Genomic DNA, 12,923 nt, shown 5'->3' on the forward strand with positions numbered 1-12,923 from the left:
GAAGCTAAGAGCTCTGCCCTTGGATGGAAGCCCATGGAGTTGGTTCCCGAGCTGGAATGGGACCACTGTATCTCCCATCATTCTATTCTGAAGCCTGATAAGACCTGATAATGGCATTCAGACCATTTTTTTATGTTCTACAAACATTTTCCCCTATGCATAATTCTAGGATGAAACAGAGAACAAGACTGTTCCTAACAGCTTACTTTCTAGAAAGGGAAAGAAAGAATAAAGAATAAGAAAGTCAGTAGGAGGCAGGGATACTGAGATGGGAGTCTCCGTCAAAGAGGAGTTGGGGACATCTCTGCATGTTTAATTGAAGATCTAAATTTAAAGAGTCAGAGCTGGGGAGAGGACGGCTCAGAAGACCCGAGTTAGACTCCCAGACGCCACACCAGGCAGCTCACAACTGCCTGGAACTCCAGCTCTTAGGGAGTTGCAAGGCCTCTAGGTGCTGCAGGCACCTGCACTTGTGTGCACAAACCCAAACACATCCACATAGCTTAACACATCAATAAATATAGAAATAAACAGGTTGGAAGACTGAAAGGAAGTGTATCCGAAACTGGGGAAACAAGAAGTTCAAGGGCGCTGGGGAAGGCACAGCTGGAAGTGATGAACAGGCAGGACACAGGTGACCAAAGAGGGAGGATTAAGAAACGGGAGGCAGATGCCAGGTCAAGAAGAAAAGTAAATGGGGGGCAGTTAAATTAGGAGAATAATATGATGTGTTTGATTTTTAGAAAGCCCTCTGGGCAGAATTCTTGTGGAGAACTTGATCCCCGGTTGAGAACGGATGGTGGATTTGTGGAGGTGGTGGGAACGGAAAGTGTTCTGGGGAGATGAATCTCGAGTGCAGAGTTAATACTATCTGCTACTGCATTGGGGGTGAAAAGGAAAACAGAATCTGTCTTCTAGGTTTAGAGGCCAAGAAGCATCATGACCCATAGCCCCACTTAGCTTATACAAACAGATTAAACGGCAAAATCTGTACATGTCACATGTTACTTAACTCATTTCATGCTACTTAGTGGCTGTCCTTTGTTAACCTCTTGGAAGTCACAGGACTAGAGTTAACAGCGACTTCATCAGACTCACGTGCTTAAAATACCATTGGTAATAGTTGTTTTGTTTCTGTGAGTGGGTTCTTTTCTTTTTTGAGATATGTTTTCAGGTAGCCCAAAATGAACTCAAACTCACTGTGTAGCCAAAGATGGCCTTCAACTCCTGATTCCCCTGCCCCGATTTCCAAGTGCTGGGGTTACAGGCATGTGCCTGGGGTTACAGTCCCAGATCTGTGCAGGGGAACAAACTCAACACTTTAAGTTGCTAGACGGGCACCCCACTAGCTGAGCTACATCCCAAACATCCCCTCCACCATTTGCTACAAGTCTGCCCTGAACATCTGCTTCCTCCCCCGAAGTGCTGGGCTTCCAGGAGTCCTCACCATACTCTGCTCCTTACCCCTCTATGGGAATTGAACCTAGGTATTCACAAATAGTGGTCAAATACGCCATCATTAAGCTACACTCACAACTGATCCCCATTCAAATTTAAGTAAACAAATTGAATTTATTTGTGAAAACACTACTCTTATACTCAGGTCATCTAACAACTGCCTTTTGTTTTTGTGTGAGCTTCCTCGATTCTGATGTAACTTAGCCCAACAATATTAACATTTAACATAAATGTTAACATAAATCATCCAGCCTTGGATATACACTATGTGAAGGCCAGCCTGGCTATATGAGACACTGTCTTGGGAAGTCCAGTCGTTCCAATCCCTCAGACTGCCAGCTCTTGCTCAGGAGCCGCCTTTGCGTGGTGAGTCAAGGCTTGCCTTTCCTGTCCACACCCTCCATCCCGGCTCTGTCCCATCCTGCCTGAGGTCATCTGTAAACCTAGGAAGGTCCAGTGGCCTTCAAACCTGCTTTGCCCAAGAGTCTCCCTTGACTGGTCAAATATCTCCTTCCTCTTCCATTCTTCCCACTGCCTGCCCCCGCCTGCCCACCCCTGCACCCACAACCTGCTCTAGATGAACAGCTCATTCACCAGTAGTTCCTGCATAAACCGATCGGAAGAAAGCCAGAATCACAGCAAACACAGCCGACGAAAATCCACAAGCCAAATCATAAAACCGAAAACAAGAGGTGGGCGGTAGTGGTGCACGCCTTTAATCCCAGCACTTGGGAGGCAGAGGCAGGCGGATCTCTGTGAGTTCGAGGCCCGCCTGGTCTACAAGAGCTAGTTCCAGGACAGGCTCCAAAGCCACAGAGAAATCCTGTCTCGAAAAACCAAAAAAAAAAAAAAAAAAAAAAACCCGAAAACAACACTGATGCCCAAGACAGGAAGTCTTTGCTTAACCCATAGTTCTATAGAAGTACTCCTAGCTAGCCATAATTAAAGGTCTTTGAGGCTATTATTTGTGATCCTAGAGAAGCTGGATAGGAGGGTGAACCTGAAAAAAAACCAGGTAGTTTTTCTCCTGGAGATTGGAAATAGAATCTGAGTCCCAGATCCTTCAGCTGGCGATGGATGGAGATGGAGACGGAGACCCACATTGGAACACTGGACTTAACTCCCTAGGTCCAAACGAGAAGCAGAAGGAAAGAGAAGGTGAGCAAGGAAGGCAAGATCAGAGGGAACCTTCATCCGACGAGGGATGGCGATACAGACGGAGACCCACATTGGAGCACCGGGCCGAGTCCCCAAAGGTCCAAACGAGGAGCAGAAGGAGGAAGAACATGAGGAAGGAGATCGGGACCGCGAGGGGTACGATCACCCACTGATACAAGGGGACTGATCTAATGAGGGTTCACCAAGGCCTGTTGTCTTGGACTGAGCGAGCACGTAATCCAGCCAGATTCTCTGATTGAGGTCAGATTCTCTGAATGTGGCTGGCCCGGAGTCTTTCTGAAAAGCCATCGACAATGACACTGGGACTTGTTTCCTCTGCATATACTGGATTTTTGGGATCCAGTCTGTTTGGATGCTCACCTTCCTGGACCTGGAGGGAGGGGGGGGGAGGAGCTTGGAATGCCCGCAGGGCAGGAGACCCTGACTGCTATTGGGGATGGAGAGGGAGGAGGGGAGAGAGTGGGGGGAGTGGGAGGGTGTTGGGAGGAGGGGCGGAAATGGAGACTTTTGTATTTTAATAAACTTTGAGGAAAAAAAAAAAGAAGTACTCCTAGATGACAGCTGCCCAGAAGAACCCAGAACATGAAGATTTTTAAAGTCATCATAAATTTTTATCAGAGAATTCAAGGAATTTAAAGAGAACATAAACACTTCACTGAACTCCTAGACCCTCAGCAGTGTTCGCGATCGTACAATATACGGCAAATGAATGATGAAAAAGATAGTCTGGCTGTTTGGTTTATCATTTCGCTGTCTCTCTCTCTCTCTCTTTTTTTTTTCAAGACAGGGTTTCTCTGCAGCTTTGCAGCCTGTCCTGGAACTAGCTCTTGTAGATCAGGCTGCCTCAAACTCACAGAGATCCGCCTGCCTCTGCCTCCCAAGTGCTGGGATTAAAGGTGTTCGCCACCACCACCTGGTTATTTATCATTTTTTATTATGCCCTGGAGGAACTGCTTTTACTTAGAATATGTAGAAGAGAAAATTTAAATATTTGATTTTTACTTTTATCTGAAAAGCATACGAATTAGGCTTCAGATCTTCGACCCTGGCACTTTTCAGAAATGGTGGCTTTTCTTTCCCCGCTGGGTCCACAGCTGTGAGCTCTCAGCTCTGCCTCAGTTTGTGTCAGGGACAGGAGAAAGCTCCACGGCACTTGGGATTTCTGGTGATAAGTCCATTCTGGCTGTTTTTGTCCCAGAAGTAACTATGTGAGATGATAGTTTGCCACACTACAGAAACCATTTTATAACCTCCATGTCCCTTAGACCATCATACAGTAGACCTCAGATATGCACAATAAAATTTATTTAGGCGTAAAAAATAAAAACGTGCAGATGAAACAGCTGAAAGAATGCATTAAGTAGAGTAAAATAAAGAAGTCTGAGGCGGGTAGCCCAGTTCAATGGCAGAGTGCTCACCTAGAATGTATGAGGCCCTGGGTTCAGTCTCCAGCACCATTCACACAAAACATAAATAAAATGTATAGAAGAAGATAAATAAAAGGTATAGCAATAAACATAAAAGTATGAGTATGCATAGCCTCTTTCATCTACTAGGAAATATCTTACTACTGTTTTTCTACTGTTTATAGCTTGTCTTCCGCTCTTCCCTCAAATTTAGCCTTTATGAGTAAGTATATCAGGGTGAAGAGGGTTAAGTGGGTATGTTTGTGTGTGTGTATGTGTGTGTGTGCATGTGTGCATGCATGCATGTGTGCACATATAAATATAGTGTGTGTATATATAGTGTGTGTTTATATATAGCATGTGTGTATATATACTGTGTATGTATATATAGTATGTGTATATATGTATAGTGTGTGTATATAGTGTGTATGTGTATGTATAATGTGTATATATACTGTGTGTGCATTAATAGTATATGTGTATATGTAGTAAATATATAGTATGTGTGTACTATATAGTATATAGTATGTGTGTGTGTGTGTGTGTATGTGTGTGTGTGTGTGTGTGTGTGTGTACACCAATTTTCTCACCCGTGTTATTGAGTAGAGGAAAGCAAGCCAGGAGCGAGAGCAGGCAGGAAATGTTGAAGGGAAGACTGGTGAAATTAGCACAGAAAAGTCAGAAACTGCTGGGAAAGTGGGTCCTAGGTACAACCGACCCCGCACACTTCTGGGAACTCTTGACACAGATTCTGAGGAACACCTGCTGTTAATAAGAGTGTTTTCAATGACAAGAAAACACCAGTTTATCAAGAGACTGCAGATGCCTACTACCCCAACTTCCAGTATTTTTGATATGTTTCCAAACTCCTTTCTTTGAATTTTACATCATACCGGTTGACCTAATTCATATTACCAAATAGCAGGGACAAAAGGATCGCTTTCTGTTCAGATATTCTGCATTGAAATAAATGAATGGCTCCTAATTTTAAGACTAAATTAGAAACACATGAAGGAACTGTAAAGCATGGGGCGTTGGTCATCTCGTGAAACTCAGGGGAGAGCTCTACTTGGAACCTTTAGCATCACCATTCCAGAGCTCCCTGGAATCATCGGCGGATCTTTCCACGTGTTTCTTGTATCTGCTAGTGTGCTTAACTAGTGTATTTGCCTTCCCTTTTTTCCAAGAACGTTCTCATTATAGAATCCATATCACCTAGAGTTCCCCCATCCCCTGATTGGGATCAAACCAGGGCATCTTGAATTGCTGGTAAAGTTATTTGACCAATGAGTTAGATGCCCAGCCCCAGCTCTTGTGTACTGGAAGCTCACTGATGACAGAGAGGATATTTTCTCTCTACAGTGATGCAGTAAGGAACAGCGGAGGCCTTTCTTGGAGTCAGACACACCTAAGTTCCAATCTTAGCTCTGGCAATTTCTCAGTTCAAATGAGTGAAACAGAGAGCGCAAGTGGAAAAAGAGCAAGGAAGGGCATATGGGAGAATCTGGAAGGAGGAAAAAAGAGGGAGACATGATGTAATTATATTATTAAACTCAAAAATAAAAGAAATGGGGGAGTAGTTGGCTGGAGAGGTGTCTCAACAGGTAAAGGCACTTGCTGCCAAGTCTGTGACCTCAGCCCAGTCCCCAGGACGTACACAGTGGAAGAAGTTGACTCCTCGGTTGTCTTCCGAACCTCCTCTCTCTCTCTCTCTCTCTCTCTCTCTCTCTCTGTGTGTGTGTGTGTGTGTGTGAGAGAGAGAGAGAGAGAGAGAGACAGATGTGACTTCACCTTGTTCAGTCCCGATGCTCACGTCTGTAAACTGAAATATTAATGCCTATTTTCCTCAATTGTAAACATTCCATGAGAAGATAGGGGAAAGCATTTATCCCGGTGACTGCTATACACACAGTTTTAAACCAAAAGTCACCATTTTTATGTGTCTCTCCTTTCCTGGGGGCATCCTATGAAGCACAGAAGGACCTTGACTGAGCAAATTACAGCTATAAGGACAAAAACATTTTAGAGGAACCCAGGGGCCATCACCCTTGACTTACTTTTTTTCTAAGATTTATTTTTATTTTTACTTCTGTGTATATGTATGTGTGTGCCACCTATGTGCTAATTAATGCCCAGAAAAGAGTGCTGGAACTGGAGTTCCATGTAATTGTGAGCCAGCCAGTATGAGTTAGGAACACATTCAAGTCTGCCAGAAGAGCAGCAAGTGCTCTTTACCTCTGAACCATCTCTCCAGTCCTACACTTGACTTATTAAACCTTTATTTTCCCCTATTGTCTTACTATTTGTGCCACTGGGGTTGCCATGGAGCTCGGTGGCATTATCCTACACCAAAGGGGCCTCACTGGGGTGGGAAAGGAGAAAGTGTAGGTCCCAGGGCCTCTCTCTGGGAGCACTACTGTTCTCACGGAGAAACCAACCCCCATCCTCTGTTCCTTTGCTGCTCAACCACCCACGTCTTCCCGTGGTCATGATGACTTTGGAGAATCACCTAGTGATGAGAATGTTTCTTGACTAACCTCCCTCTGTGGCGGGGTCCCTGGTAGCTAGACACCCTCTTCAACTCCATCTCCTACAAGAAGTGTTTCCTGTCCCTAGGGTGTGTGTCTCTCTCTCATGCAAAAACTTGCAGCGCACACTGCCCTGCTCCAGCTACCAGCTTCCTGTCACTTCCCCCAGTGAACTGCAAGGCCTCTGGGAGCAAAGTCTGGCTTGGCTTCCTGTTTGGTCAGTGCCAAGAGCACCTGTGTTCCTAAGCAATAGGGCTGCTGAGCTGAGTTCCAGTGAAGCCGGTCCCAAGGCTTTAGCCTTGAGCAAAGCTCCAAACCAAGAGTTTACGCTGCAGAACCCCTCCTTTGAGCAACTAAAGATGTTTAAGACTCACGGGGAGTGTGTATGTGTGCATGTGTGTGTGTGTGTGTGTGTGTGTGTGTGTGTGTGTGAGAATATGACCAATATGCATAGTATGAAATGCTCAAATAATAAAAAATATATTTTCAAAAAGACTCACTGGAGGAAGTTACCAGAAATAGATTTCAACAAGCTGGAAGGACTGGGGGTGGAACGGGGGTTGTGTTTAGAAAACAAAGATTTCCAAGAGGCTAACATCAACCTTTTCCCTCTCCATAATTTAATTTTTTTCTCACCACTCAGTTATTACCCAGGAACAGGGTAAAAATTCAATACCTGCCGCAGTGCAACGGCTGGGAAGCATTTGAAAGAGCCCTGACTGTATAAGCAGACGGATATTACTCTACTGGTCATAGAAAATTAATAAACATTTCTCTGGTTCTAAATATGACTTTCAAATCATCCAACACATTAACCTTTTCAAAATACGAATTCTTCCATCTCGATGACCGTTACCCCATAGTTTGCTATAAAGTTCCATCTTTAGCTGGACAGGGTGAAATTAACCTCCGGGAAAATGTACAAAGTCAGTAACTCACTTTTTTCACTTCTCATGGGAAATAAAACAGAATTCCCATTTCCACTTCGTCATTGTCTTTCAGAGGCCGGGACGGTTCCACAGCCTCATTTCTGCTTGAAGAATGCTAAGGTCTTAAGGCGTCCCTGGCCTTCAGGTGGCTTTTCACAAACTCAGTCAATTTCCTGAACCCGGCATCCAGCCCTTCTCCAGTGACGGCGCAGCAGGGTTGCACGTACCAGCACCGATTGCTACACAGCTTCTTCACCTTGAATATCCTGGTGATTTCCTCGGCACTCAGAGCTCCGGGCAAATCTTGTTTGTTGGCTAATATGACGACCGGCGCGTTTTTGATGTGTTCATTCTGCAAAATGTGCTTGAACTCTTTACAGGAGTCCTTGAGTCTCTGCTTGCCGTCGGAACAGTCCACCACGTACAGGAGCCCGTCTGCGTTCTCACAGTAGCAGTCCCAGACGGTGCGCATCTTCTCCTGCCCTCCAACATCCCACACGGTGAGCGGAAGATCACTCTCCAGCTGGACCATTTCCACGTTGAAGCCGATGGTTGGGATGGTTGTGAGAGTCTCGGCAAACTTTAACCTGTAAAGCAGAGTAGATTTCCCAGCCGAGTCGAGTCCCAGAAGAAGAATATGGGCTTGTTTGCCTTTGGGATTTTTAGAATTCAGCAATCCCATTTTGGGATTTTTCTTCCTTGAAGTTCTTTTCTTCCGACCAGGTACAGTGGTTCCTTCCCAATTCTTGCATGAAAACGCTTAGGGAGAAAAAGTAAGTAAGCGCCACATCTGTAGCTTGAGAGCAGGTGGCTGGCAGCTTCGTTTATATTGTAGCTTATCGACTTGATTACAGTCAAACAGCTTTATTTGCAGTCCCAGCCAATCCTGAGGAATCTGTGGGAGTAACCAGCCGGTGTCACAGTGGCTCAAAGGGGACATTCTTTGCCCGTGAGTAGGATTGGGAGTGGCCCGATGCTACAGCTTTATTCTCTCAGGTGCAAACGTTTAGAGGAAATCAAAGACTAAAAAAGACATTCCCAGGACCACCACCGGTTCTGACCTTTGGTTTTAAGTAGCTTGAACTAAACTCTTTAGTAGAACTATCTTATCCATTTGTAACTAAGTATCAGGGCTGTCTAACCACCTGCAGAGTTTATAGCCCTCTCTGTATCTAAATGCTTCCTCTTACCAGGTTACTCAGTGGGAAACTTTGAGCCTGCCAACCTCAGTCTCATAAGCAAAGCATCACTTCCAGGCAGGGAACTTACGCTATTCACAGAACCAAATTTCTCCAGGGAAATATTTTACCCATACACTTTTCCATACAACAGACCGGCTGAAGATGGCAAACTGACCGCGAGTGAACTTCATCAGAGCGATGATAAAGGAAAAAAAGAACACAGAAAGTCCATTGGGGGGTGGGGTTTTTAACAGAGATTCTAGGAGACAGAAAATGGGTGGAAGATGAGTGGTAATTGGCTTAGTGAGACAAAGCCGAGGCTTCGGGGTTGGGGCACTGGAGAAAGGCATCGGGAAGAACAGTGTTCATATATATATATATATATATATATATATATATATATATATATATATATTCCTAAAACAAGAAGCGGATAAGATTTAAAAAAAAAAAAAAAGGAACTCAGAAAACAAAGACCAAGTCCTGAAAACTTATTTTGAAAAGCAGGTATTTTAAAGCCCTGTGGTGGTGGTGGTGCACGCCTTTAATCCGGGCACTCAGGGAGCAGAGGCAGGCAGATCTCTGAGTTCAAAGCCAGCCTGGTATGCGGAGTGAGTTCCAGGATGGCCAAAGCTACACAGAGAAACCCTGTCTCGGGGAAAAAGAAAAAGAGGGAATAAAAAAAAGATCTATTAGAAGCTGCATAATAGGAGCCAGGTGGTGGTAGTACACATCTTTAACACTAGCACTCAGGAGGCAGAGGCAGGCGGATCTCTGTGTGTTCGAGGCCAGCCTGGTCTACAAGAGCTAGTTCCAGGACAGGCTCCAAAGTTACAGAGAAACCCTGTCTCAAGAAGAAAAAGAAGAAGAAGAAGAAGAAGAAGAAGAAGAAGAAGAAGAAGAAGAAGAAGAAGAAGAAGAAGAAGAAGAAGAAAAGGAAGGAAGGAAGGAAGGAAGAAAGAAAAAAAACTGCGTGAGAGGTTAATGGCAAACATTAAAGGTATATTTCAGAGAAAGAGAAGAGGGAGAGAAAATCAGCTTCAGTCACAGTCCAAAGATGAGGCCTTATTCCTCAGAAGACAGAAGTAGGCCAGCGGAGCACAAATAAACAATTTGCAAGAATTTCCCAGTGTTGTAGAATGAACTCTAGGGCTGGGATGCTCCCTGGGGGAGGCATTTGCCACACATTTGTCAAGCCTCTGCATGACCCCGTAACCCATGGAGAAGAGAGATTGAGGGAGAGAACAACTCCTCAGTTTTCCTCTGGCATCCACAAGTCCGTGGTGGCAAGTGTACACACACACACACACACACACACACACACACACAAATGCACACACATAATTTGTTTTTATGAGTAACAATAAACAATGAAAAATGAGCAATGGAATCTCTAGACGGAAAGGCTCCCCTCAATGCTTAACAATATGATTTTTATGAAAAAACTTTGAGGCATATGATGTCATGTTCTATTTTCACTAAAAATTTAAAAAAAAAAGAAAAAAGTTTTGAAGTAAACTACTGTGTACACAAAAAAAAAATACACAGGGGAAAAAAAGTGAGGACCTAGAGAGATGGCCCAGAAGTTAAGAATACTTGCTGCCCTTGCAAAGGAACAGAGTTTGGTTCCTACCACCTCCTTTCAACAGCTCCTGAACTACCTATAACTCCAACTCCAGAGGATCTACCATCTCCTTCTGGCCTCCCCCAGCACCCCCACACATGGCATGCACATGCACGTTCACATAATTAAAAATAAAACAAAAAAAGTCTGTAAGTGGGCTTACAGTTTACATTTTTAACCAACTCACTATATCTCCTCAATGGAAGCTGTTGTACTGACCCCACTGGCCATCCGGTCAGCCGATCGGTGTGTAGGCAGATGTGTGGTTGACAGATAAAAATGCCTACTCTAATGTGAACCATACTTTGCTAGGTGCCAGCCTAGCAAATTATTAGATCTGCCTTAAAATGGCCTTTCACTAGAGAGAAGACAAAAGATACATAAACAAATGAAAGGCACGTAAGTGGAAAATGTCCCATTCCATGAGAAAAGCTAAGTATCTGGATCTTCAGGGATTGTTTCGGGGTGAAAGGCATCAGGGATTCATGAGGTGAATCTCAAACTTGGAAAAGCACAGGTTGGAGATGGAGAAGCAACAGTTTGTGCACAGGCGGCTGTTGTTCTACACATTTGTGTCACGAGAAAGCCAGCTACAGCTAACTGTGATGCGCCTGTATTTGCTGACTCAGCTGAACACGAAGTAAGACGGCAGGTCTAGAGTCTTCAATTCTGTCCACGTCACGAAAGAAGCGGAAATCAGTAGGAGAAAAAGCCGAGCAGAGGACAGTAAAAGTGTAGCGTGCGGTTCTGTAAACAATGCTTCACAAAAATACCAGTTAAAACAATAATAAACCAATGAGACAACACCAGCAAGGCGGGTGGATCTCTGTTAGTTTGAGGCCGGTCTGGTCTACACAGCAAGCTCCTAGACCAGCTAAGGAGACATAGTGAGACTCGCTTCAAAAAGAGGATAAATAAATAAATATATAAATATGTAAGTGTAAGTATTAGGGAAGTTGGTTATGGAGTATTTATTACATTGGCTGGGACTCAGGAGATGTCTCAGCGGACAATGTGTTTGATGTTCCAGCCTGAGGGCCTGAATTCAGATTCCCAAGCATAAAGGCAGGTGCCACAGCACATGTCTGTAACCCCAGTCCAGGGTGGGGCTGGGGGTGAAAAGCTGGATGGGGGGCTCTCTGGCCACCCAGTCTAGCTGAAATGGCAATCTCCAGACTCATTGAGAAATTATCTGGAGAAATAACATGGAAAAATAAAGCAGAGGAGGCCATCCAAAATAAGTCCTGGGCCTGTGTGTGCCTATGGGCTCAGAGACGCACACCGCCATGGGTCGTCAGCGGTAAACTTCTTGAGGGCAACGGTGGAATTACGGGCATGAAATAGCACACCCTTGTTCTAAGATGATGCTAGGAATGATAGCAACAACCGAATCAACAGATACAGGTGCATCGCAGATATGCATCTGTGCAAGGGGAGGAATGCACGCAAACAGGGCCATAGCACGGAGCAGGTGGGGTTAAATGATCAGTTAAATGGGATTCTTTGAACTGTGGTTGATGGTTTGGTTTTGGTTTTTTGTCCCCCCAAACTTCCTTCTAGCCTTAAAAGCTTTCAGGGAAAAAAAAAGAAAGAAAGAAAGAAAGAAAGAAGAAAGAAGGAAAGAAAAAAGAAAGGAAGGAAGGAAGGAAGGAAGGAAGGAAGAGAGAGAGAGAAAGAGAGAAAGAAAGAAAGAAAGAAAGAAAGAAAGAAAGAAAGAAAGAAAGAAAGAAAGAAAGAAAGAAACGTTGGAAGGAACTGAACTGGAATGAGCTGATCAAATTTGGCAACATTCACAGAAAAAAAGGATCCAGGTTCAGGATGTGAGAAGGATGCTCTTCTCCAGGTGAGCTGGGGACTTTGCACGCCACTCGAGCTTTCTCCCACTCCTATGCTTTAAATAAGCTAAACATAACCGAAAAGTTAGACGTTTTCTATATCAAACTCACTAAGGTGATCCTACGCAATTTGTCCTGTTGGTGCTCGAGCATCCTTCTGTGTATCCAGACCACAGTGAGGATGCTGCTGTGTCCTTGCCTTTACGCTCGTTGCCACCAAAGCACAGGTCCCTTCTCAGGGCAGAGCATCAGAGTGCGGTGAACACATGACAGGGGAGCAGAACAATCTCCTTCTCCTGTTTATCATTCTGTGCCTACAAATGTTTGATCATTTGGTCCTCTCCCCAAACACATGTGGATTCTCTTATTTAGTTTACTTAGTTTAGTTTCTTTAATTCTCTTCTTCTTGAGACAAAAGTTTCATGTAACTCAGGCTAGCCTCAAATTAGCTGGGCAACTGAAGATGACCTTGAATTAGTTTTTGTTGTTTGTTTTTATTTATTTATTTGGCACAGGATCTCACTGTGTTGTCCTGGCTGGCCTGAAACATCTTATGGAGACCAGGCTGACCTCCAACTCACAGAGATCTGCCTACTTCAGCCTCCCATGAACTGGAATGAAAGATTTGTACGGCAGTGGGGATGCAGCCCGCAGCTTCATGCACAGTAGGCAAGCGCTCTACCAATCAAGCTACCTCCTTAGCCCCATTCTTTTTTTCTTTTTTGAGTTTTGAAACAGGATCTCACCGTGTAGCCCACACTGTCTGAAAGTTACTATGTATAG

At 44.4% G+C, this 12,923-nt stretch overlaps 1 protein-coding gene across 1 annotated transcript; it reads right to left on the bottom strand.

Moving 5' to 3' along the window:
* Positions 1 to 7,170: 7,170 nt before the first annotated feature.
* Arl14 (ARF like GTPase 14) lies at positions 7,171 to 8,346 on the bottom strand. The gene is given in 2 exon segments (XM_048424740.3): positions 7,171 to 7,622; positions 7,625 to 8,346. Coding segments are annotated over 2 exon segments (585 nt in total). The 5' UTR covers positions 8,183 to 8,346; the 3' UTR covers positions 7,171 to 7,595.
* Positions 8,347 to 12,923: the final 4,577 nt, after the last annotated feature.

This window comes from Myodes glareolus, chromosome 20, assembly GCF_982192425.1.
Source record: "Myodes glareolus chromosome 20, mMyoGla1.1, whole genome shotgun sequence".
Lineage (NCBI taxonomy): Eukaryota > Metazoa > Chordata > Mammalia > Rodentia > Cricetidae > Myodes > Myodes glareolus.